The sequence below is a fragment of the Bos indicus genome, chromosome 5 (assembly GCF_029378745.1).
Source record: "Bos indicus isolate NIAB-ARS_2022 breed Sahiwal x Tharparkar chromosome 5, NIAB-ARS_B.indTharparkar_mat_pri_1.0, whole genome shotgun sequence".
NCBI lineage: Eukaryota > Metazoa > Chordata > Mammalia > Artiodactyla > Bovidae > Bos > Bos indicus.
Genome location: NC_091764.1, coordinates 115166709 through 115194124, shown reverse-complemented (window position 1 = coordinate 115194124; position 27416 = coordinate 115166709). Strand labels below are relative to the sequence as shown.

The 27416-nt window shown below is 52.5% G+C and overlaps 1 protein-coding gene across 2 annotated transcripts in view; it reads right to left on the bottom strand.

The window, feature by feature from the left end:
* Positions 1–23749, bottom strand: part of LOC139183269 (1-acylglycerol-3-phosphate O-acyltransferase PNPLA3-like) — a 33811-nt gene extending 10062 nt beyond the window's left edge. For both annotated transcript variants that reach the window (XM_070790549.1, XM_070790550.1), the window contains exons 1-7: positions 23457–23749; positions 20055–20287; positions 18764–18829; positions 8268–8477; positions 6701–6761; positions 2319–2513; positions 264–396 (exon numbers count right to left, since the gene is read on the bottom strand). In XM_070790549.1, the coding sequence (XP_070646650.1) occupies positions 264–396; positions 2319–2513; positions 6701–6761; positions 8268–8477; positions 18764–18829; positions 20055–20287; positions 23457–23643 (1085 nt within the window). In that variant the 5' untranslated portion in view covers positions 23644–23749. The remainder of the gene's footprint in view (positions 1–263; positions 397–2318; positions 2514–6700; positions 6762–8267; positions 8478–18763; positions 18830–20054; positions 20288–23456) is intronic.
* Between the last annotated feature and the right edge of the window lie 3667 nt (positions 23750–27416).

Sequence of the window (27416 nt, the reverse complement as noted above, 5' to 3'; positions counted from 1 at the left end):
ACACAGGAATAAATCCCCCTCCCTCCCCAAAACGCAGACCTACGAGAAGCCACAAACCTGAGGGAGCAATGAGAAAGGAGCTGGGGTGGCCAGGGGCTCCCAACCAGGCACCTTTCCAGGGTGTTCCACGCAGACGGCGAGCTCCACCCAGATGTGCAAGGAGCCAGGCTCTGGGCTGAGCGCCCAGCGTGACTCCTCTCACTGAATCCTCACCCTACCTCCAAGCCCCGAGAGGAAGCCAGAAAGCCACGGAAAGCGTTCACCTCTGGACCACAGCGATGGCAGACTCCACGGGCAGCGTACAGGGCAGCATCACGTAGGACATGATCTTAACTGGTAAGAAGTTGCAAATCCTGTTTCTGTACCCATCTGGGTTTCTGACTGCCTTCCTCAGTGCTGAAAAACACAAGTTGGAGGTCTGTTTCCCACCAGCGTAAAAGCCAAGCCACCTTCCCCAACTGGTGCCTGGAATTTCTATAAATCCTACCAATCCTGGCAGCTAAGCAATCAGAAAGTGAAAAAGTGAACGTGAAAGTTTCTCAGTCGTGCCCCACTCTTTGTGACCCCATGGACTGTAGCCTGCCGGGCTCCTCTGTTCATGGGATTCTCCAGGCCAGAATACTGGAATGGGTAGCTGTTCCCTTCTCCAGGGGATCTTCCCAACCCAGGGATCGAACCCAGGTCTCCCACATTGCAGGTGGGTCCTTGACCATCTGAGTCAGCAGGGAAGGAATCAGAAGCTATGACAATTGAGGTCAGATGTGGAATGTGCCTACACAGCCCTTGGATCGCCGACAGGACACAGGATCCCTTTGAAAGAGTCTCCTTTAAACTGACTCCCTGCACAAGGGAATGGCAACCCACTCCAGTATTCTCGCCTGCAGAATTTCATGGACAGAGGCGTCTGCTGGGCTACAATCCACGGGGTCACAAAGAGTTGGACACGACTGAGCAGCTTTCACTACTACATTTTACTTCGTTTATTTTTTATTTATTAAATTCATTTGGCTGTGCTGGGTCTTAGCTGTGACATGTGGGATCCAGTTCCTGGACCAGGCATTGAACCTGGGCCCCGTGCTTTGAGAGCTGCACTGACTCTTAGGCACTGCACTGAGGCTTCCAGAATGGAAATCCCACTTCACTACCTCTTTAAATTACTTTTGGAGGCAGACACAATTGTCTCAAATCTCGCCAGCCCAGGCTTCATGAGCTTTGCTTTGCATCTGCAATTGGATTCCACTCTGCCACCTGGGACCCCTAGCCTTCTATTTTCCCCTTTGTGATGACCTCACCATGCCTCAGATCACAATAACCTGAGCAGCTGCTGGTCAGTGCGAATCCTAGGGCATTAGTACCTAAGGCAAGAAACGGCATCCCTTTCATCTTTGTTTTATTCAGCGGCTCAGTTGTGTCCGACTCTTTGTGACCCCGTGGACTGCAGCACGCCAGGCTTCCCTGTCCTTCACCATCTCCCAGAGTTTGCTCAAACTCATGTGCCTTAAGTCAGTGATGCGATCCAACCATTTCATCCTCTGTCGCCCCCTTCTCCTCCTGCCCTCAATCTTTCCCAGCATCAGGGTCTTTTCCAGTGAGTCAGCTCTTCACGTCAAGTGGCCACAATATTGGAGTTTCAGCTTCAGCGTCAGTCCTTCCAATGAGTATTCAGAACTGATCTCCTTTAGGATGGACTAGTTGGATCTCCTTGCAGTCCAAGGAGACTCTCAAGAGTCTTCTCCAACACCACAGTTCAAAAGCATCGACTCTTCCACGTTCAGCTTTCTTAACAGTCGCAACTCTTACATAAATACATAACTCCTGGAAAAACTATAGCCTTGGCTAGACGGAATGAAGACCCAGTGCAACCAAAAATGAATTAAATTAAACACACACACACACACACACACACACACAGCTGCAATGTTATGTGCCAGCCTGGGTGGCAGGAGGGTTTGACAGAATGGATACCTGTATGGCTGAGTTCCTTCACTGTTCCCCTGAAAATATCAGGACACTGTAAATCAGTTCTACCCCAATATAAAATGTTTTTGGTGTTAAATAAATAAATAAAAACTCAGCTGGAGTTTGTTTTCCTCTGGCCATGACCAAACAGGAAAGGAGACAGAGCAAGGAGTCAGGGGGATAGGAGGTCCATGCGAGGAGCTGGGGGTCCCGACCGTCCTGCGCTGGTCGCTCTGCCCTGTTTCTCCCCGAGCAGCGGCTCGACCATCCTCCATGGTGAAGATCGCCCTTCCTCCTCTGAAAGGGTCACCGACCACCACCTCCTCTGCGCTCCCCCTTCCCGCCCCCAGAGCCAATACCCATGCTGAGCTCGGGCGACTGGGTCTCCAGGACGCTCTCGTCCCAGGTCAGCATGCTGAGATGCAAGTGGTCCAGCAGCTCCACTGGCTTGGGCCCCGCCTCCCTGGGGGCCACACCCAGAAAAGGCTCCAGGCTCCCGGGCGCCAACTCTGCGGGGGGCGCGCTCAGGCACGGATGGGGCCCATCACGGATGCCTGCGAAGGGCACGGAAACAAAACCCATCAGGCGATTTCAGGCAGCAGGGCCACTACCCGCCCAGCCACCTGCCCACCCAGTTGGAGGAAGCTAACAGGCCTGTTATAGGTACGCAGCGTGGATCCACCTGGGAATAATCCGCCTGGGATCCCCCCTGCTCCACCTCGAACAGGGACCACCACTTCTAACAGGGAGAGCGCAGTGTGGTCCTTTGAAGGGGACGGATGAGGCGGGCAGCTGGCTCTGTCACGCACCAGCCGTGTGGGCTCTAGAGCCACATGTGGATTCATGAGGTTCAGTGCCGGGAGCCGGTGAGGCATTCTGCTCGTGACAAAGGTCATGAGGAAGGAGGCTCGGCATACGCAAAGGCGGGATCGAGCCTCAGGAGTCCGTCCGGATATTCTCGAGCATTTTCCCCCAAAAAGCCAGAGTCTGCCTACTTTATTGCTTTGTGCTCTCACCTCTGACTTTACTGGGGGCTGTCCCCTACCACCATCTCGCTCTCTCTGTCAAAGAGTTAACTTACAGCTCCAATTAATAAAGTTCCTGGGCAATTAGGAGTGTTTAAATCCAAACCCCTCAGATGGCTCTCTAACTCGCCTGACAAGTTTACCCGGACTCCTACAGCTATGCATACGATTGTTTACAGTCTCCCAGCCTCAAGAGGCACAGGAAGCTTAAGATATTCAAATAGCTTAGAGCCTCTCAGAAACTGTCAGAATAAACTAGTAAAGGATTTCATTGATGAGCCAATGCTTGTTGCCAAGTTTTCACATCCCCTGAGTTGTATCCTTGAATATGTATTAATTAATAGTTGGTATGTAGAAAAAATAAGTAGTGGCCTTGGTGTTAGTAACTTTAGACCCTTAAGGTAATAAATTCTTTTCTTTGTTGTAAACCCATTACACATCCGCCCTATAGGAATGCAATTTTATCTTCGGAAGATGGCGCCAAACCTTAAAATAATTACTCTTAGAGAAAATAAGTCTTTGTTGATAAGTCCTTGTCAAGAGTCATAAAATGTTAATAGGCCTTCTGGCCAGAAGATGATGTAAATCACCTAAACCATTTGTATAGGATAAATTTGCAGGAAAGAAACCCTGGTTTTTGATAAGAATCAAAGACTGCTGACTTTGCATCCCCTATTATCCTCTATGTGTAACTTAGGGTATAAAAGCCCCTGTTAAAAATAAAGCTATGGGCCTTGCTCACCAATGCTTGGTCTCCCCATGTCATTCTTTCCTTAAAGTCTCCATCTGGAGCGTGGATATCCTCTGCGACCACTTATTTGCCTGGGCTTCTAAGACCCACTCAAGAAGGTGTCTAAGGTGGAGCACCTTCCGCTATTCGAGAGGGCGCCTGCGGCCTCCGTGGTCAGAGCTAACCTGGTGTCATGGGTTATATTGATTTTCCACGTAAACCAAGCTACTCACCCTCTTTTCTCCACTGAATTTTCCTACTGAGCTATCCTCATTCTATTACTCTTTATATCTCTAATTACCATTTGAATAGGTCGCTGACGCCGTCTCCCCTTCGAACACCCTGGATCAGCTGGGGCTGGTCCTCGGCAGTTCAGAGGAAAGGATGATTCATAACAACTGAACCACTCGAGAAGCCCAGTGTTCCAGGACCTGCATGACCCACGCAGCTGCTCCCAGCTGAACGCTGAGGAATCAGAAGCCCAGAGAGGTGAAGGGATTTGCCTAAAGTCACAAAGCCGACACGCGGCAGAGCGATATTCAAACCCAGGTCTGATATCAAAGATGGCACCCTTCCGTCACCCGACCTCGAAAAGAAGCCACAGGTCGGGGAGTCTGTGCTGGCCCTGCCCTGGGTGCCAAGGCTCAGGGGCTGATCCCAGTGGGTGATTCCTGCTCTCACGCTGCGTGGGGACGGTGGGACGGGCACACTTGGATGCCCACACCTCCCCGGGAGCACCTCTCGCTTCCAACCTCAGGTTAAAAGCCCAGGGGCTGTCCCTGCATGCCCCCCGCCTCACTCCCAAGCTACACCTCCCACTTCGATTCCCTTGCATCTTTCCAGCCTCTGACAGACACACAGCTCAGCCTCTGGGGGGCTTATTCTCTCTGAGGAATGTGTCAGAGAATCTATTTCCAAGGAACACCTGTCCCGCCCCCATGCATCCTCTGCTGAACCCCAAGGAAGCCAGGGTGACCGAGGCAGAACCTGGCTTAGATCCTTAAACCCAAACCCAGCACCCGTGCTGCAAGCGCCCAGCCCACGCCAGGATTTAGAATTACTAAGAATCAGTCGGCATCATTTACTCCAAAGTCCTCTTGCTACAGATGTGGAAACAGAGGCCCAGAGAGAGAAGGGGCTTGCCTAAAATCACCTAGCAACTTCTAGAGGGTCGCTCATTGTCTTTTATTTCCAGGTGGCTCCCAAATTCCAATCCCAGTTCACACCTGCTTTCTAGAACCTCGAACTCTGACATCACCATGCCTTCTGAGTACATGCATGCTAAGTTGCTTCAGTCGAGGCCAACTCTGAGACCCCGTGGACTGTAGCCCGCCAGGCTCCTCTGTCCATGGAGTTTCTCAAGGCTAGAATACTGGAGAGGGTTGCCAGGCCTTCCTGCAGGGGGTCTTTCCGACCCACAGAACAAACCTGCGTCTCCCACGACTCTCGCGTTGGCCAGTGGGTTCTTTACCACGAGTGCCACCTGGGAAGGCCCAGTCCCTCTGCCAACCACCCAAATCTGTCCCAGGGCACCACAGATGGGGCTCTCGAGCTTTCCTGCAGGACCCGCGCCCTCCCAAGGGCCCAAACTGTGAGCACCACCCTCTGCTCCGGTCCCAGCCACAGACGCCAAGGGCAGGACTTCATCCCTGAGTCCTCCTCCTCGGCAATCTCTGGTGGGTCGTCTCCAAGTCCTGCCCCCTCCGGCCCCTTCCACCTTGCTGCCATGACCCCAGCCAAACCCATGGTGGCCACCTTGACCGGGGATATTGGCCTCACCCTCTCTGTACTGCAGCCAGGGGCCCTGGCAGAGCTCCCTCTGCCTGCCCTCACTCCCGCGTCAGCAGCCCTCCCTGGCTCCCTATGGCTGTGAGATGCAAGCCCCTCTCCACCTCCACAAGGCCCAGCCTTGCCCCTCTTTCCATTCACCCCCATTCCTGTTCCCCTCTAATCTGTTCCTCTGTCCCCCACCCCCACCACTCCAGTGACAGATGCCTCTTTCCACCTCGAACCAGACTACCTGTCTGCAGGACTCACGCTCACAACCCCCCATGCCTAGAACATTCCTGTTCACCCTCAAAGCATCACTGCGGATTTGCATCCTCCCAGGAGCCCTGCTTTCCCCTGCCTTGCAGAACCCCACCCCCCTTCCCCTAACTGAACCCCAGCTGAATCTACAGCATCCTGTACGTTCCTGCCAGGGCACTGAGCCCTCTGGCAGCCTTCTATTCAGGTACCTGGCCCCTCCCCAATCCCAAGACTAAGCTCCAGGAAGGCTGAGGCTACATCTGTCTACCCACTGTGGAGTCCCAAGCCCACAGCCAACTGCTTAGCACCCGGAAGGTATAGAGTAAGCGCTTTCTGAGCAGATAAATACACGAATGTCCCATGAACCACACCAGCTCCTCGGCCTCGGACAAAGACTAACTCAGAGGATCAGTGACTGTAGCAACCGTTAGTGTCGGGGAAAAATAGCTCGAGACATGACTAATACTTGGTTCCACACTAACATGTGAAGAACCCAAGTTCCCCAGCCCAGACCAGCCAGGACCTTTCCCCAGAACACAGCTGGGCTGGTGGGCGCGGCCCACACCTGGCTGGAGGCAGCTCTCCTGATGGCTTCACCTGAGACTCAGAAACTGTTTCTCTTCCTTTCTCATTAAACTAAAGGTTCACAATTGTTCAAGCAGAAATAAAAAGGCAAAGGAGCTGCCTTCAGCTGCAGACAGGGACACTGCAGAGGGAAAGGAACCTGGGGCTGTGACCTCTGCAGGGTGAGCAGGGCTGACCCCAGCTCTGCTCCCCAGAGTGCGGGCCATGGCTGCCTCCATTTCTCCATCTGTAAAATGGGGGCAATGATTTCCTATCTCTCAGGGCCGAGCCAGATGGCAGGTGAATGTGCTGAGTGCCACACGGCTCCCCTGGTGACCAAGACTGAACAGAAAAGTGACTCAAAGGGCATGCCTGCCGCCCTCGCCATACGCACCATTCTTCTCCAAGAACCTGAGCGCGTCCACATATCCTTGAAGGCATAGCTCTCCAAGCACCTGTGGACAAACCACGTGACGTGAACCGCAGGCGGAGTCACTAAGCGGCAATCCTTCCAGCAGCGCCTGAAGACGGCAGGCACAGAGCCAGGAACCCCCGAGCTCCGAGTCGATGCCGCCTGTGGACAGGGTTCTGCGCTCCCACGAAGAGGCAGCCCTGCTTCCTGGCAGGACTCCCCTCGAAGGACACCCTCTCCACGCGCAGCCTGCACTGGCGCCCCAGCATGACGGGAGCTGGTTCCTCTGGTGTCCTTTGGTCCCTGGATGAGCCTCCATCCTCACAAATACCAGGGCCTGATCTGCTTGTCATGGGACACTGAGCTGCATCCTATGCACTCAAACCACATGGGCACCCGATGCTGTGGTCCAGCGTTATCTCTACCCAGGACGACACGCCTTCACGTACGCTGTATGGCATGGCCTTCTTTCTCCCCAGAGAGCTGTCACTGTGCAGATTCTACCAACTTTCTTACTATATTAGGGTGGTAAGGTCCACCACACTATAGTGACAGTCAAAACAAAGGATTAAATGGGGAATTTCCCAGTGGTCCAGCGGTTAAGACTCCACGCTCTCAGGCCAAGGACTCGAGTTCAATCCCTCAAGATCCTACAAGTCTCATGGCACAGCTGTGGAGAAAAGAAAAAGATTAAACCACCAAACGCAGTGTAATTCTTGACCATGGCTGCCAATAATCACTGGGGGACTCACCTGGTGGTCTGGTGGCTCAGGCTCTGCACGCCCAAGGCAGGGGGTGTCAACCTCTGGTCAGGGAACTAGATCTTGTGCCACAACTAAGACCCAGTGCAGCCAAATTAATTAATTTAAAAAGAATCATCGGGATAATTAAATAATAAAAAACAAAACACCCTACTGCCCAGGCTGTGATGTGCTATGGTCGGTCATGTCCAACTCATTTGCTCCTTTGCCTTGGGATTTCCCAGGCAAGAATACTGGAGTGGGTTGCCATTTCTTTCTCCAGGGGATCTTACCAACCCAGGGACCAAACCCCAGTCTCTTGCATCTCCTGCATTGGCAGATGGATCCAGGCTGTGGATACTTAAGCCACAGCCCCTGGAAGTGAGACCTCAGTGGCAACCCCCAGCCCTCCGTTCCAATGGCCCCAGGGGATTCCGGTGGCCAGCGGGAGGCAGCCCTGAATTGAGCTCCTTTCCGAGGATGGGCTTTGTTGCTGTTGGTCCGTCAGTGTGGGGAACAGCTGCTGCTCTGCTCACTCAGTCACGGCCGACTCTTTGTGACCCTTTGGACTGTAGCCCGCCAGGCTCCTCTGTCCGTGGGATTTTTCAGGCAAGAATTATGGAGTGGCTTCCCATTTCCTTCCCCCAACTCAGGGATCGAACCCACATCTCCTGAGTCTCCTGCATTTCAGGCAGATTCTTCACCCAGTGAGCCATCCGGGAAGCCTGAATAGCTGCTGGGTCCCCTGGCAAGGAGGGATGCAAAGGGGAGAACAGCACCCACCCCCAGAACTCAGAGGCCCCTCTCACCTTGACATCTGGTGGGAACAGCGACTGGAACATCAGGTAGAGGTTCTCTGTGCAGAACTGCATATTGAGCTTGGTGAATCCTTCGTTAAGAAAGAACGTGGACTTGACTTTGGGGCAGATGTCGCTCTCCCCATAGAAGGGGGACACAGTGATGGTCCTTTTGGTATCAACAAAGGGTATGTTATCACTTATTCCTCCATCCACATATCGCTTTTAAGGGAGAAGACAAAATAAAAGGACACACTGTCATTAGCTCTGGGCTGGAGTTTTCTGTGTGCTTCAGATTAGGGATAGAGACTTCTCAGAGCCGCAGGGAGACCTAGTGAGAGACCAGGGAGTTTGGAACAACTCTTGCAGCAAATCCCCAGCAAGCATTTCTGTGCCAGGCCAGGCTGCAGGCTGGCACTCAGGACTGCCACATGCTGTTGCGCAGTGCGCGCACTGCACCAGAACAGTGCCGGGTGAAGAGGCACACGGAGGCTGGCGCCTGGCCACGTTGCTGGGCCCAGTCATGAGTGCCCCCAGGCGAGTCCATGTAATTCGCATCCACTAGGGGCGCTGAGCGCACTCAGGGCAGAGTGTGATGTAGATGGCGCCAAAGAGAGACAGATGGTCATGGGTTCGATTCCCGAGGCCCCCTGCTGCTTGAGCGATCTTGGATGAGACACCTAACCTGTGGTCCTGACTCTCTGTCCACACCTGGGCAATGAGAACCAGCACTGGAGACTTAAATGACACGGCGAACCCGGGACTTGTGCTCTTAAAAAAACTGGCATCTTATCCCACAGGAAAGGAGCATCTGGGTAAGCACTGTGAGAATCCATTTTCCTATATTCCATGTAAGCGCTCAGGAACTCTGTTGTGTCCAGCTGTTTACGACCCCATGGACTGTGGCCCACCAGACTCCTCTGCCCATGGGATTCTCCAGGCAAGAATACCTGGAATGGGGGTGCCATCTCCTACTCCAAGTGATCTTCCCGACCCAGGAATCAAACCCAAACTCTTGCGTCTCCTACATTGGCAGGCAGGTTCTTTATCACTGAGCCACCTGGGAAGTCCTCCTATTAATGTATTCATAGTCTCCAACAACCCTAGTGCCCACGGCCAGGCTGGGGTAGCAAGGTTTTGCTACAGTTTAGATCGAGTCTGAACCTATGAAGCCAACATCTTGAATGATTCCCGAACCTCAAACCATCATAGCCCAGCTGTCGTTGCCCATGGTGGGGGTGGGGGGGCCTTCAAATATCACAAGGGGGAGGCTTTCCCCAGCCAGTCCTTCCAAAGGGAGACATGCCAAGGCACACTTTGGCCTAAGATGAGTCCCGGACAGGATGGGGCATGCTCAGGCATGCCTTCGGGATCAGGAGAGTCCTCCCTGGAGGCCCACAGTGGTCAGCTGTGCACACACAGCACTAGTTTCTGCATCGTAGCTGTTTGTCAGCGTCAGATCCCTCACTGGCAGAAAGGGACTCGGAACCCAACATCAGCAAAGTTGAGATTGAGATGGGCAGAAGCAAGGGACTGTTTTTCCAATTCTTTTTATGTTTTTGTTAGGTAGGTAGAATAGGGAAAAGGAATCCAAAATGGCGGTGGCTAAAAGACAAGGAAGGTCCGAGGACCAGAGTGAAGACTTCAGGCAGAACAAACAGAACAAACAGCGCTCCTGGCTAAGCCCAATTTGCATGGGGCAGGCCCAGGTAGAAGAAAAAAACATATAAAAGGAGGAGCCAAAGCGCTTTCTCTCAGACTCTCTCTCCCGCGTGCGTGCGCTCTTTTCTCTCGCTCTTTCTCCCTCTCTCTCTCTCTCCCTCTCTCCCTCTCTCTCTCCTGCTATCTTCTAAATAAAATAGAGCTGTAACACTGATTTGCCTAAGAGCTGTAGCACAGTTTGTCCAAGACCTGAGAGCTGTGACGTGCCGAGGGCTTTAATGTCCGTTGCTCCAAATCTTTGTTGTGACGAGACAAAGAACCGAGGAACATACATTCGCGTGACATTTATGGTGCCGTGACTCGGATTTAACCTGGCTGAAACGACCTCTACGTGGAAGAGGCCAAGCACAACAGGAGCCCAGCTCAGCGAAGCTCCCGCGCTAGAAGTGGAAGGTGAAGAAACCCAGCGCAGGGGAAGGCCCATCGTGCTGGAAACCGGGACAACGAAAACCGAACTCAGCAGAAAGCTCACGTGGCCCAGTCTCAGATTCCAGAAGACCTCCAGTTAAGGTAAGAGGTCCTCGCTCCTATGGCTGGAGGGACCTTTACAATCTCTCGTTTCTTGTTTCCTCGAACCCCCCGCTAACAGGTGGGCGGCAGGGGCACAACTGAGGGACTCTGGAGAGGCTGCTCCTCAGCATGCCCCAGAGGCGCTATCTGCTGAGCCCCAGTAGCTGTTACCCAAGCCGGTGGGGGTTCTTCTGTCCTTTCTGTTCTCTGTGCCAAAGATCAGACCAATGAAACTGTGAGCACCGGTCAGATATTTAGCAAATTTTCCGGCGGGCTATGAAGGGGATTCCTTGGCATGTTTTTCCCACTGCTTTTTCCTCCTGTCCTTCAGCTCTCCGGGACTCAGGCCCGGCCAAAACTAGTGAAACTCAGCCTCTGATGTCTCATTGCAAAAATTCATTGAGAGACAAAGGGATAAGAGGTAGATTTGTTAGGATCCAGAGAGAAGCCACCCTTCAGGGTGTGAACCATTGCCGAGGGCAAGGGCTTCAGCCATGGAATTAGGCCTGGCTAGGTTTTGTGAGGGGATGGAATTCATATGCTAGTGAGTGAGAGGAACAACCCAACCATTGGGGAACCACCCACTCCTCCCTCTTCTGACCTTGTGCCTTGGAGCTGTCCTGCCACCTCTGGGTGTGTCTGTTGGCTTATAGATTGGGGATTAAGGTCTACTTGAATTTGACTTGTCATTTTGGACCCAGTTGATTTCAATTGGTTTACGTTACACCCTTGTGCTATGTCATTCTTTCAAAGGTTGTGCTCTGCCCCCTTCCCTCCTGTTTCATGCTCTTTTCCTGAGCCCCATCCAGACCCACAAGACTGCCTCTACAATCTTCTGGAGAGACAACCAGAAAATAGCTGGCCTTGGGAGGGAAATACTCTATAATATCCAACCCCTAATCCTACCCAATACTGGTCACACTGGAGATCTTGGGGACGCCCAAACTCCAGTCCGGGGGGTCCCAGGAGGTCATCACGCCTTGACCTGCCTAGGGATCGGTCTTCGAGAGGTTGTCACGCCTCAACCTGCTCGGGGATCCTCTAGTCCCAGGGGTCCCAGGAGGTCGTCACGCCTCGACCTGCCCAGGGACCCAATTCTTGGGAGGCCGTCATGCCTCAGCCTGCCTGGGGATCTGCACCCTGACCCGGGGACGCCTGGCTCTCAGGTTGCAACCGTTCTGGGTAGGATAAGCTTCAGAAAGACTCACCCCTAAGGAAGTCTACCTATGGAGACAGAAAGAAGCCTATTACTTGTGGGACTGTGCCCAGTCTCAGCAATAACTCAGGAGCCCAATGAGAACCCCATTGCCTTTCTGGAGAGGCTAAAAGAGGCACTCCAAAAGTTTACCAACCTGGACTTAGACTCTTACGAGGGACGGGTGATTTTAAAGGACAAATTCCTGTCCCAGTGTGCATCAGATATCAGAATTAAGTTACAGCAACTACAACAGCAGGACCCTGCTGCCTCTTTAGATGAGATGGTCCAGACAGCCACCAATACCTTTTATAACAGAGAACAGGAGAAGGAGGCCAAGGCCCAGGAGAAGGAGAGAAAGAAAGAGACAAGGCATGCCTAGATGCTGGCTGCCCTCCAGAGAAGCCCTATGGCAAACCCCAAGTCCTTGAAGGACAAGGCACAAGACAGATGCCTGATCCGTAGACAGGTGGGGCATTGGGCCAGAGAGTGTCCAAACCGTGACAAGTCTCCTAGAAGGCTTGCCACAAATGCCATCAACTGGGACATTGGGCGGCACTCTGCCCTGGGGACCCAAGAACCTCAAGGTCAAGTGCCAAGCCTGCCCTCACGATGGTTCGAGAGGACTGAAGCGGCCCGCTCCAGCCAGCCCACCTGTCACAGATAACCATCACGGGGCTGGAGCCAAGGGTACAACTGGATGTGGCAGGCAGGTCCGAGAATTTCTTGGTTGACACAGGGGCTACCTACTCTGTCTTGATCTCCTACTCCGGAGCCTTCTCCTCCCAAACCTGTACCATTTTGGGTGCTACAGGAAAAGCAACTACTAAAAGATTCACCCGAGCACTTCTTTGTTGCTGGGATGGACAAATATTTTCCCACCAGTTTCTGGTGGTCCCTGAGTGTCCTACCCCCTTATTGGGAAGAGATATACTCACTAAACTGGGGACCACCCTTGTGGTGGTAAGTTTTTCAGCCCCCAGAGCTCTACAGTTCCTGGTTACTACTGAAGAACCCATTACACCTTCAATAGAGAGGGACCAAAAACTATGGGAAGACAAAATTAACCCCCAGGTGTGGGACCAGGGGATCCCTGGACGAGCCCACCAAGCTGAACCGGTCATCATTGTCCTCCGAGATCCCACTCAGTTTCCTAACCGGAAACAATATCCTCTCAAAAGAGAGGCCCGGGAGGGACTACAGCCTTTAATAAATAAAGTCCTTGCTTGTGGGCTACTTGTCCCTACCAGTTCGCCATGTAACACCCCAATCCATTCAGTAAAGAAAAAAGACGGAACCTGGCCAATGGTTCAAGATCTCCGGATCATAAATGAAGCTGTAGTCCCCTTCCATCCCACGGTACCCAATCCCTATGTAATCTTGGGAGAAATCCCACCCAGTGCCAAATGGTTTACTGTCTTGGATCTCAAAGACGCATTTTTTTGCATACCACTGGCTAAAGAATCCCAATACCTTTTTGCCTTTGAGTGGGAGGCCCCAGGAGAAAAACACCAACAGATGACTTGGACAGTATTACCTCAGGGGTTCAGAGATAGCCCCCACCTGTTTGGACAGGCCCTTGGCCGGGATCTCCTAGATCTGGACCTGGGACCTAATGGGAAAATATTACAATATGTAATAATATGTAATGACCTACTAATCTGCTCTCCAGATGAGAAAAGTGCCCAACAACATGCAATTCAGGTTCTAAACTTCTTGGCAGAAAGGGGATATAAAGTCTCCCGTGCTAAGGCACAGATGGTCGAGACAAAGGTCACTTACCTGGGAGGTCAGATTACACACGGGTCCAGGAGGCTGTCCTCTGATCGGGTACAAGGAATTCTCCAGTTGCCCTCCCCCACGACTCGAAAACAATTGCGAGCTTTCCTGGGGCTAACTGGTTATTGTAGAATCTGGATACCCAATTATGGTCTAATTGCCCAGCCCTTATATGAAAGCTTAAAGGGACGAGATGATTCAATCCCACTGATGTGGGGAACTCCTCAAAAGGAGGCAGAGGCTACACTAAAACAGGCCTTAACTCAGGCACCTGCCTTGAGGTTGCCAGACCCAGAAAAAACATTCCAACTTTATGTCCATGAAAGAGAGGGAATAGCCTTGGGAGTGTTAACTCAAAGGTTGGGATCTGAGCCCCAGCTGTAGCTTACTTATCCAAGAGGCTCGATCCAACTTCCCGAGGCTGGCCCCCCTGCCTTCGAAATCTTGCAGCTATTGCAATCATGATAGAAGATGCTTTAAAACTCTCCTTTGGGGGCAAACTAACTATTTTTACCAGCCACCAAGTAAAACAACTCCTAAATGGGAGAGGCCACTTATGGATGTCTGATATGGAAAATCCAGGCCTCACTATATTCCCTTGTGAGGTTCTTAACCCAGCCACCCTCCTCTCTACCCCCGAGGGCTCTCTCCCGTTTCATTCTTGTCTAGAAACCTTGGACCACTGGACAAAACCCCGAGAGGGATTGTCAGAAGATCCTCTGACCAATCCTGAGGAAATCTGGCACACCGATGGAAGCAGCTTTGTCTTGGATGGAAAAAGAAGAGCCGGGTATGCAGTAGTCTCCAATTTTGAGACCATAGAGGCTAAGCCTCTGCCACCAGGTACTTCAGCCCAATTAGCTGAGCTCATAGCCCTGACTCGAGCTTTAGAGCTGGGAAAAGGAAAAAGAATAGCCATTTACACTGACTCCAAGTATGCCTTTCTGGTGCTACATGCACATGCGGCTGTTTGGAAAGAAAGGGGCCACTTGACCACCCGAGGGTGCCCAATCAAATATGGTGATCAGATTCTTCGAGTCTTGGAGGCAGTCCATCTGCCCACTGAGGTTTCAGTCTCGCACTGTAAAGGACACCAAAAAGGGAACACGGAAGTGGCACGAGGGAACCAAGCAGCTGACCAGGCAGGTAAGATTGCAGCATTACAGAACCATGACCTAATAGGGATTGCCACCTTAGTTCCACAGACTAATTTGCCAGAAACTCCTTCATATACTGAAGGTGAGACTCTTAAAGCTAAGAGCGAGGGCTTTCAAGAAGATCATATGGGGTGGTTCCAAAAGGAGGGACTCCTTTTTCTGCCTGGAAACCTCCAATGGAAGTTGGTTAACTCCTTACATGCCACTACTCATTTAGGAGAAAAGGCCCTCCAAATATTACTAGAAAGGTCCTTCAGAGGAACAGGCCTCCAAACAACTATAAGACAGGTGGTCTCCTCTTGTCCCATTTGCCAAATAAACAATCCCCAAGGAGCTCGAAGACCCCAGCTGGCCCAGCCCATCCAACGACGTGGGGCCTACCCAGGAGAGGACTGGCAGATGGACTTCACCCGGATGCCAGCTTCTCAAGGGTATAAATACCTATTAGTCATGATAGATACATTCACAGGATGGATTGAAGGCTTTCCCACCCGGACTGAGAAGGCTAAGGAGGTGGTAAAAAACTGCTCCATGAAATCATTCCAAGATTCGGTCTGCCCAGGTCATTACAAAGTGACAATGGGACATCATTTACTTCTAAGGTCACCCAAGGGGGTCTCGAAAGCATTGGGCATTACTTATTATCTCCATTGTGCCTGGAGGCCTCAATCTTCAGGAAAAATAGAAAGAGCCAATCAATTCTTAAAATCAGCGATAAAAAAGATAACCCAGGAGACCTCCCTGGGATGGAAGGAGGCTTTACCAATAGCTCTCCTCTGCACCCGCATTGCCCCTAAGGAACAGGTTGGTCTTAGTCCTTATGAGATGCTATATGGGAGACCTTTTGTTTACGTCAATGACCTCTTCCTAGATCCAGAGGTTCAGACCCTCCAGTCTTATACCATGGCCATTGGGCAATTCCAACAGGATATACGCTTGTGGGGTATGAACCAGGACCCAAAAGATTCTAAAGAGTCACCACTATATGCTCCAGGAACTCAAGTCCTAATTAAAGCCTGGAAAGATGGGTCCCCAAAGGCTCAACTCCAGCCCACATGGAAGGGCCCCTACCCTGTAATACTTTCTACCCCCACAGCAGTCAAGGTACCAGGACATGACTCCTGGATTCACTACTCACGAGTCAAGCCATGGAAGAAAACAGAAGAGGACACTCAATACACCTGTGAGCCCCTGGGAGACCTCAGATACCTATTCAGAACTACCAATGAGTGTCATTCTAATGAACACCCCCAAAACCTGGTTTCCGGGGATAAGATTTCTCAGGATAACTCTAAGGAGCCAACACAGTTTGACAGAGACTGTACTCCAAAACAGACAGGAGATAGATCTTCTGATCCCTGAACAAGGAGGGACTTGAGCCATCCTGGCGATGTGAATTTAAAATTGACCAATGTCCCTACTAGTCCTTGTTACGCTATATTGATGATGCCTATGATTATTCCATGTACTGTCAATTGTCTAAGCTGTTTTGTCTCTGCCCAGGTCAACCAGCTACAACATGCAGTGCCAGTTCAACAAAGATATAAAACTACAGATGACCACGGAAAATATCACACACCCTTGGACACCGCTATAAGGACTCTGAGGCTTGAGACTAGCAAGAGGGGGAGGCCCAATACCCCTCGCCGCCCCAGTTCAGCAGGAAGTAGCCAGAAAGACCTCGACGCCCCTATTCCCAAAGAATTGGGCCTCCCATCTCTTGAGGGGGTAATGTTAGGTAGGTAGAATAGGGAAAAGGAATCCAAAATGGCGGTGGCTAAAAGACAAGGAAGGTCCGAGGACCAGAGTGAAGACTTCAGGCAGAACAAACAGCACTCCTGGCTAAGCCCAATTTGCAAGGGGCAGGCCCAGGTAGAAGAAAAAAACATATAAAAGGAGGAGCCAAAGCGCTTTCTCTCGGACTCTCTCTCCCGCTTGCGTGCGCTCTTTTCTCTCTCTTTCTCTCTCTCTCTCTCTCCTGCTATCTTCTAAATAAAATAGAGCTGTAACACTGATTTGCCTAAGAGCTGTAGCACAGTTTGTCCAAGACGTGAGAGCTGTGACGTGCCGAGGGCTTTAATGTCCGTTGCTCCAAATCTTTGTTGTGACGAGACAAAGAACCGAGGAACATACATTCGCGTGACATTTATGGTGCCGTGACTCAGATTTAACCTGGCTGAAACAACCTCTACGTGGAAGAGGCCAAGCACAACAGGAGCCCAGCTCAGCGAAGCTCCCTCACTCTGGTCCTCGGACCTTCCTTGTTTTTTAGCCACCGCCATTTTGGATTCCTTTTCCCTATTCTACCTACCTAACATTTTTAATTCATGTTTGCTGGAGCCTAGGTGCTTCCCACTGTCGTCTTAGTTTCTGCTGTACAACAATGGGCAGCTGTTATACACACACACACATCCCCTCTTTTGCCGCTCAAGGTCTACTGTAAAGTCCAATGACTCCTCTGTCGTGTGGGGTTTTCCTCCAGCCCGAACTTTCCTGGAGGAATGTTCTGAGTTTGCTCTACACACACACACACGCGCCCTCTTTTGCCGCTCAAGGTCTACTGTAAAGTCCAATGACTCCTCCGTCCTGTGGGGTTTTCCTCCAGCCTGAACTTTCCTGGAGGAATGTTCTGAGTTTGCTCAGTGGAATCCCAAGAACACTCTGCTCTGACTTTCAGCAGGTTTTGTCTGAGGACACTGAGGGTGTGACTGTGTGTGGCCCACGGCCGGGGCGGCCAAGGGGAAGTGCAAAGATGACAATGACAACAACGACAAAACAACCCACATTTACCTAATACTTAAGAGTGCCAGGCTCTGTGCCGGGCACTTCAGTGCATTATTGCAGGTAAGTTCCACGAAAGTGCAACAACTGCACACTATTATTGACTCCCAGTTTGCAATTCTTTCTAAGGCTTAAGAAATGTGTCCAGAGACTTCCCTGGAGGCTCGGTGGCTAAGATCCCACACTCCCAATACAGGGGGGCCGGCTTCAGTAGCTGGTCAGGGAACTAGACCGGGGACACCACAGCTAAGCATTTGCATGCCACAACCGAAGAGCCAGAGTTCCACAACTAAGACCCGGCACAGCCAAATCAGCAAATAAATGTTAGAAAGAAAGAAAGGAACAGATCAACGTGGCCCAGCTAACATGGGCTAAAGCAGACACTCGATTCTAGGTTTGTCTGCCAGGCAGGGGCTGTGAGAACCACAGGTGACCGCTTCATGGCTCCAGGCCTCGGTTTTCTCATCTGTAAATAGGGCCAGCTGTGTGTCTGTCCGGCGGAAGCTCCGGGGCATGAGTGAGCCTATTCATAACCTGCCTTTGCAAGAGTCTTTGCAGTGTGAGGCCCGTACTGCTGTTAAAGCATGAACCGAAAGCGCTTCTGAAGTGCCTTCCTGCTGAGACATGCGGATGTCTCGTCTTCTCTCCCACAGCTCTGACAACCTAAATGGTCTCCAGACGTAGTCAGATGTCCCGGGACAAGGGACAGAATTATTTGACAACCACTGCCCTAGAAGGAGGCTGCCAGGTGGTCCAGCATCCAGCCCAGAGTCTGTAGGACCGACACCTCAACTTCTGCTCTTCCTCCTGAGCCAGTGCTCAGGAACAGCCACATGTGTCTACATGGGAGTTGAATCACAGCCCTGTCGGAAGCCTCTGCCCAAAGCTATGGACCGAAAAAGACAGAGTCAGAGGCAGAGAGGATTGAAACTCTCAGCTCCTCAGAATTAAACCTTAAGTGAGTAAATTGACTGTTGAGCATTTTATACTCTAAGTAGGCCCCTGGGCACCTATTTCAGTGCTCATGTGGAGATTATGTGAACAGCTTATGTTACAGGTGAGCAGTTAATTATCCCACACAAAGTCAGTTTTGCTTCAAGAGAGCTTGGAAGGGGTTCAGCTGTGGAACCTCTGTCTGAAGGCTGAGAGGCAAAAGGCTTTCTTCTTTTAGGGACAGGTCTCAGGGGCCCAGGGTGCCTGAGCCCAGTGCCTTGTCTTCCTTTTTTTTTTTGTTGCAAGATGCTTAATACGGGATTTAGTTCCTGGACTAGGGATAGACCCAGGCCCTTGGGAGTGAAAGTGCAGAGTCTTAACCACTGGACCACCAGGGAATTCCCAGAAACACCGTTTAAAAGTGGACTTACCACGCCTCTGAAGGAAGGGGGGATCCAGCCACAGATGAAAGGGACGTAGGAGGAACAACACAAGGCCTGCGAAGACAAAAGAGAGTGAAACCACAGCACAGCCCAGACCAGGCGGCCTTTTACTCCCTGGGCCTTCACAAGCCTTCTACAAGCAAGGACAGCAATAAGCCTGAAAGCGCTGCTGGCAGAGCAGGTGCTTTTCTGAATGGTTGGATGAAGATGAGCCTGCCCACACACTTATTACTTCAGCGTGCTTGTGTGCTAGGTCACATCCGACTCTTTGTGACCCCCATGAACCATAGCCCCCCAGTCTCCTCTGTCCATGGGGTTTTCCAGGCAAGAACACTGGAGTGGAGTGCCATTGCCTTCTCAGCAGATTAGATCAGGGCTTTGCAATTACTGACACTCATCAGAATCACCTGGAAAGCTTGGCCAATCACAGACTCGGGGCCCCACCCCTAAGATTCTGATGAGGCAGGCTGGAGGCGGGTCCTGAGAGCCTGCACTTCTAAAACACCCCCAGGAGATACTGCTGCTGCGGGTCCCGGGGGACCACGCTCTGCATCTCACCGAGCTAGCGAGCACTAAATTAAGCATGATGTAACACTGGTGCAATGAGAGAAAAGGGCTCCTGTGGGAATGCACAGGTGCTGGGACCTAGAAAATGCTCCCAGAAACAAGGTTAAGTGGAAGACGACACTGGCTGCTGAGAAGCAGCTGGTTATATTCACCAGGCAGCTGGCTCGTATGGACCCGTGTTAAGTGAAATGACGCCCAAGGCATTCTCACAAAAGACTCAGCCAAACCAAACGGCATTTTGATATCGGCATTCTCACAAAAGACTCAGCCAAACCAAACGGCATTTTGATATCGCCAATGATCTTCTCTGTGCTAGAGCCAAGAGGACAGAAGTAACCAAGACACGCTCCCACCCTTGTGGGCTTCACTGGGCGGGTCCTCATTAAGGAACAGGCATCGTTGGGAGGACGGCCACACACATAAGGTCCCTGGAGCAGGAGGTTATGAACCAAGTCGTGAAGGAGGGGGAGACACTGTTCGAAGCTGACACTGTCTGGGACACCCCAGGTTTGCACAGGCTCTGGACCAGCCCGCTGGAGGCACACAGCTTCCATCACTCTGGTGCAGGAAGCCAACCTGCATCACGGGCAGCCAGGTTCTCCTGCATCTTAAGTAAAAAATGGGGCAGACTGGCTTACAACAGCCCCTCCCTGTGTTGCTTCCAAAACGAAATGGCCCTTCCGACTCGACAGTACCCAGATAAGCCGCTTACGTCCACGACTTCGTCTTTGGAATGAAAATCCGACACCAGCACGTTTTTTCCGTCCGACACTCTGGTAAGCGAGATGACCATCTTGCCCGAGACAAGCTGGTGGACGTTGTCAGGGAGGTGTCTCTGGAGACCGTCTCGGATGTGCTTGCTCAAACTGAAGCCTGGGTGGACGATCCCGAATTTCTGGCTTCTGGCGCTCCGGGTGAGGTCCCCGAGGATCTGCAACGTCTGGTCTGGGTGGGGGGTGAAGTGGAGGATGGGCAGGGAGGGGAAGAAGGGAGGGGGAGGGGTGGAGAGAGAAATATGCAAAGGAATGTACCACCCTGGAGGTGGCCATTGCTTTGCGGTGGGACCAGAAACCTGATGGCAAGGAAGCTGCCAACCCTCTCCTTTGTCTAGGCCTGGGCTGCCGGATCGGGCCGGTGGTTCCTGAGCCTGAGATGTGGTTAGTCCACACTGATGGGTAAAAGACGCACAGGATCCCGAGGGCTTAGAATGACGATCACAACAACAAAACGTTGACTATCTCACGGGTAATGTTTTGCGTTGATTAGATGTGAAAATGGCAATATTTGGGCTACACTGGGATAAATCAAATAAATTTCACTGATGTCTTTTATTTCTTCCACGTAGTTCAATGGACATGAATTTGAGCAAATTCCAGGAAATACTGAAGGACAGGGAAGCCTGGTGTGCTGCAGTCCACGGGGTGGCAAAGAATCAGACACGACTTGGTGACTGAACCACAACAACTAGGAAATAAAGATACACATAATCCTGTTGGTCAGAGCCGTTCTTGACCCTCCCGGGCCAGAGGAACGAGCCTCCAGAGGCCCAGGGAGCCCTCCCTTCATCTTCATCCCTCCATCAAGGCCGGATGCCAGGAACCCACAGCATCAGAGCTTGAGCATGGATGGGCCTAACCCTGCAGGGAGCAGAGAGCAAGCGCAGGCTGGGACCTGAGTTTGAATCCTGTCTCTACCGCTTACTAGCTGAGCAACTTCAACACGTTACATCACTGCTTCTGAGCCTCAGACAGTATGTTTTTAATGTGGGACAACACTCACCTATATTCTGGAGACGGAGAAGGTTAGGTACACTAAAATCTGTACACGGTCAACCCGGAGGAAGCACCTCGTAAATTTCTAGACTTAACTTTCAAAAACACATTTGCTTATTTATTTGCTGCACCAGGTCTTGTTGCGGCACACGGAACTGTGTGAAGATCTTTGATCCTCACTGTGCAGGCCAGTTCTTCCCAGGCAGCATGCAAATTCCCAGTGCAGCATGAGAACTCTTAGTTGTGACATGTGGGATCTAGTTCCCCAACCAGGGACGCAACCCGGGTCCCTGCATTGGCAGCATGGAGTCTTAGCTACTGGACCACGAAGGAAGTCCCCAGACTTAACTCTGAACCTCTGGAAAGGGAGTCACTCAGCCCCGGGGCTCCTCTGTCCATGGGGATTCTCCAGGCAAGAATACTGGAGTGGGCCATGCCCTCCTCCAGGGCATCTTCCCCACCCAGGGATCGAACCTGGGTCTCCTGCAGTGCAGGCAGATTCTTTACCCTCTGAGCCACCAAGGACACTTTTAACCTCTAATGCTACAATTGCCAGACCGTCTAGTGGACACAGGGCCCTTTCATGCTCCATCTGACCTCACTCACTGGCCTGGGCCCCTCTGGTGGCCTGCACTGCCCTGGCAGGCAGTGCCAGCCCAAGCCCTGGTCATCCACAGATGCGGGGACGCAGAGGGCCCGGACACACCAGCAGGCCCTGACCCACTTCCGACTCCACTGGGTTCTCCCTGCACATGTGGCCCCTTTGAGGCCAGACAGAAGGCACATGATTGCACAGAGCTGCTTGGTTCTGCCAGGCTCTTCTTCCAGGTCAGCCCTGGCTGAGAGATGCGCTCAGGAACCCTGCCCAAGCCACAGGCCCTGGGAATGCTCCCCGGAGCTCCCCAAAGTCAGACAGGCAGTTAAAGCAGGAAACCGGGGCTCCCAGACCCTGCGGAGCAGTTCTTGCCAAAACCTCCAGACCCTTTCGGGGGACTTGCTGGTCCCGAGCCTCCCCCTGCAAGCCCAGCCGCTCCGCTGCACCTGTCCTCTACCTGTGAACCTCCTCCAGGCTGGATTCGGCCAACTTCCGGTGCTGGGGTCTGTGCATCGGAATCAATGAAACACTGGACTGTGTGCATGTCTCCAGGTCACAAGCCGGAGACGCAAGGGTTGGCTTTTATCACAGCTCAAGTCCAAGCTGTGCAGACTGGCTGTGTGTCCAGTCTAGTCACCCCCGAGGTCACATTTCCTGCTCTTTGCCCCTCTCCCTCTCGATGGAGACGGTTGCCAGCGTGGCCTCTCCCAATCCCCACCTCACAATCAGCCCAGGGTCTGCTCACTGATCCTATCCAATGGCAGGGCTGTGAGTATTGGCAAGGGATTCCTGGTCTCCAGGAACAGTCACTTCCTGCTGGCAGTGCCCAACACAGCTGTCCCCGGGTAGAGCAAAAAGTAAAGTGTTGAGGAAGCCCAGTAAAACAGGGGCCGCTGAGAAGAAGCTCTGTCGCCCAGTGTGGGCACCAACAGCCTCACCACTCCAGGCTCTGCTCCCTGGCCAGAACCACAGGCCAAGGACGCCAGGCCCTAGTGATTCAGGCCCGCTGGCCACCAGCCTCGGTCCTCCCCTCCCTCCGGTCTCTACGGGGACAGAGACCTTCACTAGGACAAGATTCAAACAGCCAGGACCTGTTTCCAGGGCACTGTGCAGGGACGTGGTGGGGAGGATGGGATGGGAATGTCCAGTCCCCCAAAGGTTCTCCAACACCAGGAAAGGAAGAGAGGAGACAACTTTGCGAATTTCTCTCCTCTCCCAAAACAGCTCTCCTCAACCCCCTTTCACCCCAAACCAGCAAGCTGCCTTCTGCCTCAGAGGCACCCTGGCGCCCCCCAGTCCCCAGGGTTGGGCGGAATTCAAAGGCCCCTGGCGGCGGCGGAGACGGGGGGCTGTCTCAGCCCCTCGAGTCCCCAGAGGGAAGAAGGTACTCACCCCTGCCTGGGACACAGCCCCAAACCTCCCTCCTGGCCTCACGCAGGGGAAATGGGAACTCCGCTCCCCCGACCGCGTCACGCTCCCTCCTCCCGGTCGCTCCGACACCACCTGGCTCTTAGTCCCGGAATGGGCAGAGGGGCTTCCTCCAAGCCCGGGCGCCAAAAGGGAATTGAGGCGAGGATGCGCTCCGGGTTTGCACGCCCCGCTTCCAGGGCTCCCCGGCGCCGGGCAAAAAAAGATGCACTGGACGACCCAACTGTTTGGGGGAGACCCCGGCTTTACCCCCGCAGGGCCCGCTTCCAGCCCCGGCTCCCAGCGCGCGCCCCATCCCGGCGCGGAGCCCGGGACCTACCCAGCGGGATCCCGGAGAGGAAGAAGGAAGAGTGCAGCGCGCCCGCCGAGGCGCCAAAGAACTTGCGCGCGTGGCGGAGGAGGTGCGGGGCGTGCTCGCTCAGGCAGCGGGTCACCCCGACGTGGTAGAAGCCCAGGAAGCCGCAGCCGGCGAAGGACAGGCTCCAGCCGCTCTCGGCGTCGTACATAGCGGCGGGAGGTTGGGGCGGTGGGCCGGGGTCCGAGCGCGCCTCTGCTCCGTCCGGCGCCCACCCTGCTTCTCCGCCGGGCCTGGGCGCCGCAGCCCGGGCTATTCCCGGCGCGACGTCACCGGCCCCGCCCCCGCCCCGCTCGGACCACGCGAGCCAGCCTCCGGGCGGCCCAGTGCGGGTAGCGCGGCCACCCCGCCCTCCCCGGAGGCGGGAGGCTGGGAGGGGTCTGGACCCTGCGGAGCAGAGAGCGGAAGACCTGGGCCAGGTGAGGGTGGAGGAGGGAGTTCCTGCAGCTCCTTTGACAGTGGAGATCCAGAGCTTCCTTGCCGGTTCCTTTTCACCCCTTAAACCAGTTAGAACGTTACAACTGCCTACTTAACGTTCTTTGTTTAAGTTTAAAAACAATTTTTTTTTTTTTTTAATTTTCGGTAGCCCTGTGTCTTCTTTGCTGCCCCAGGGGACCTCCTCTTCACTGCAGTGCGTGGGTTTCTCCTCGTTTCTCTTGTTGCTGAGCGCAGGCCCTAGGCACACCGGCTTCAGCAGTTGCAACACTCAGAGGAGTTGTAGCGCGTGGGCTTTTAGGACGCCTGGGCTTCAGTAATTGGGATCCAGGGGCTTAGTTGCTCCGCAGCGGGTGGAATCTTCCTGGACCAGGGATATAATTCCTGTGGCCTGCGTTAGTGGGCAGACGAACCACGTGGGAGTCCGCCACTTAGGTTCTTAATATCCTTCTGACCGTGTATTCATTTACCTTTTTACAGGAGGAAGCAAGCTTGCAGTAGGCACCAGCATCTAAATGGAATTTCATGTTTTTGACTTCCTGCAAGTTTTTGCATGATGTCTTCGGTTCTCGGCAAATGGTGGAGATTTTTCATTGAATGATAATGATACGAAGGTCCCTTCAAAAATTCACTTCTAAGTCAAAATTGTACATAACAGGTGCTTGGGGGTTGGGTGGGCTGTGCAGGATCAGGGGTTCTGGAGGCTCAGGCCTGGGGTATTCCTTGTGCCCTTAGGAAGTGCCTGGGATCCCCTTGGGCTCTGTGATGGCACTGCACGGAGAATTTCCACAGCGCTCCATCAAGGGAGGTTAGGCTTTTACCCAGAGTTGCACAGCCAGCAACCACGCCATGGTTGCTGGGCCATCCCACCCCCTGTTTTGTGGACAGAGGCACCCCCTTCCCCCTCCACCAAGCCCATGCGGGGAGCAGAGTGTGGGCCTTGGGATCAGACCCCCCCTCTGTGTGATCCTCATCTGTGACCCACTGGTGGAGATGCTGCCAGGACTCCGAATCTCACCTATGGCCTGGCCACATGGGTTATGCACGCCCCCTGCCCCCGCCTCCCACCCACAGAATTTCCCAAGTCTGAGTCATCCCCTGCTCCAGCTGAGCCTGTGCCTGGAGGTATGGGGGAGGGGCGTGCCAGGATCTGAGCAGAGGCTGAGGCTGGGCTGCTTCAGGAACTGCAGACCCCCGGGGTGAGCCAGTCTGTCTCGCCTCTATGGACCAGACCCTGGGATGTGGGATCAGACCTGAGTGACCATCTGGACCAACAGGACCTCACACAGACACTTCACTGATGGAAGTCCAACGCAAGGAAAGGGCTGGCCCCTCTATTTGTCCTGGACCATGTGGGCTTGGCTAGGGTGAGGGTGGGGCTAAACTCACAGGCCTGCCCCGACTAACTGCTCTCCACACCCACCCAACACTCAGGGTGGGACAGAAATGAAATTTCTGGGTGGGAAAACAGGCTGTTGGCAGGGTCTGTTGGGTCCACAATCTCTCGATGACTCCTGCCCCTTACCGGGGACTCCTGCCTCTGCCAGCCCTCCTGTGTTGCATAGCTGCTCTTACAACTAAAATTAGAGGCTGTGAATGCAGGTTCCAGATGAGTCGTCTTGCCAACAACCACTGGCCTTTGCATTCTCTTCCAGTCCACGGATACACGTTCATGGCAGCTGCCAGGGACATCTGTGCTCCGTGGTGTGACCCGGATGAAGGTGGGAGAGGAGCAGGGCTGAGAGTGACTCTGCGGTACATGAACAGCAAGTGGACACCCTTATGCCCAAAGAGAAGAAAGGTCTGAGCGGGGGTCCCAGGTCCCAGCTCTCTCAGCCCCTTGCCCAGTGCTCCCGCAGGGCAGGCTGTGAGCTTTGAGATGGGATCAGTGTTGTTGTGTTAGTTGCTTCGGTACTGTACGACTCTTTGCGGCCCCATGGACTCTAGCCCACTAGGCTCCTCTGTCTGTGGAACTCTCCAGGCAAGAATACTGAAGCGGGTTTCCATTTCCTCCTCCAGGGGATCTTCCTGACCCAGGAATCAGACCCAGATGTGCCACGTTGCAGGCAGACTCTTTATCATTTGAGCCGCCAGGGATGACTGAGCCCAAATGCAGGCTTCGCCACTCATTAGCAGAGTTAGATTTTTGCAGGCATCTTTCACCTCTTAGCTTAGTTTCCTTAACCGTGTGAGGGTGAGTGAAGTGAAGTGGCTTGGTCGTGTCCGACTCTTAGCGACCTCATGCACTGCAGCCTACCAGGCTCATCCGTCCATGGGATTTTCCAGGCAAGAGCGCTGGAGTGGGGTGCCATTGCCTTCTCCGTTGACAAGCTATTTGCATTTAGTAAATTCCCTTAGAAATACACCCCGGAAAGCCTTCCTCTTCCTCTCTAAAGGTAACGGTAGTGCAACAAAATCAGTAACAATTTTAGAAAGATGAAACAGATAACTTCAGTAATTCGCAAGTTAATATATGCCCGAAATCAAGGAAACAAGTCATGTTTATCCTAAGGATAATAAACTTATTGTTTGGAAAATAATATCATAAACACATAACCTCTGGATATGCTTTATTATGCCACAAATTTCCAGGAAATATAAGAAATATTTCTGAATGGGACTAATACTTTCACAAATATTAACACTTTATTGACAACAGTCAAGTATTTTAAGATAGTGTACATATAAGTAACCTTTTAAAAATCTCGATGCTTTCTATAAAATTTAAAGGAACCTGTAGCAGATCCTACTTTGCTTTTCAACATTCAGTGTCAAACCTGTATGTGATATAAATGCACATTTTAAGGACGGAAGGGAAGACAGCATGTGACCTGCTCTGCCAACGTGGTCAGGCCCCTTCCTGCATCCGTACACGTGCCACCATGTCAGAGTTCATTATTGGAGACGCTCCTGGAAAACTGAAATAAAGGGGAAATTGTAACACGGCTGGGTCTTTAAAAGCATTAGCACCTGCTATAAATTTAAAGAGGGAGATGAGATATTTCTTTACTTCCCAATGGATTAAACAGAAAATTCAAAATACTTCTCTTATTTGGAGAATGAGTACACAAATATATTTGAAGGCCGGATACTGACACCATTTTCACAATATCCAGACTACGGATGGGAAACACGGCAATGCTGATATTTCTGCCACACATCCCAGGGTAAAGAAAGGGAGATGAGGACTTCACAGCCAAAGCCAGTGACCGAGCCTGGCATGCCACGTTGACAAGAGGGCGGCAAACCACTACTCCCACGCTGGGAATATTCTCCAAAAGGAGGCCCTTATGCAGTAAGTCTACAACTGTATCAACTTTGGTAATCTATCATTGAACTTTTGGGTAAATATATATCCTTGGACATATGAGAAGTTTTCCAGAGCCAAAGTCCATTATTAAATAAACTAAAGGGTGAAATAATGCTGATAGCTAAAATTCTGTTCATTTCAGTGATTCCAGTGGAAGTTATGGGAGGAAAGAGGCAGGA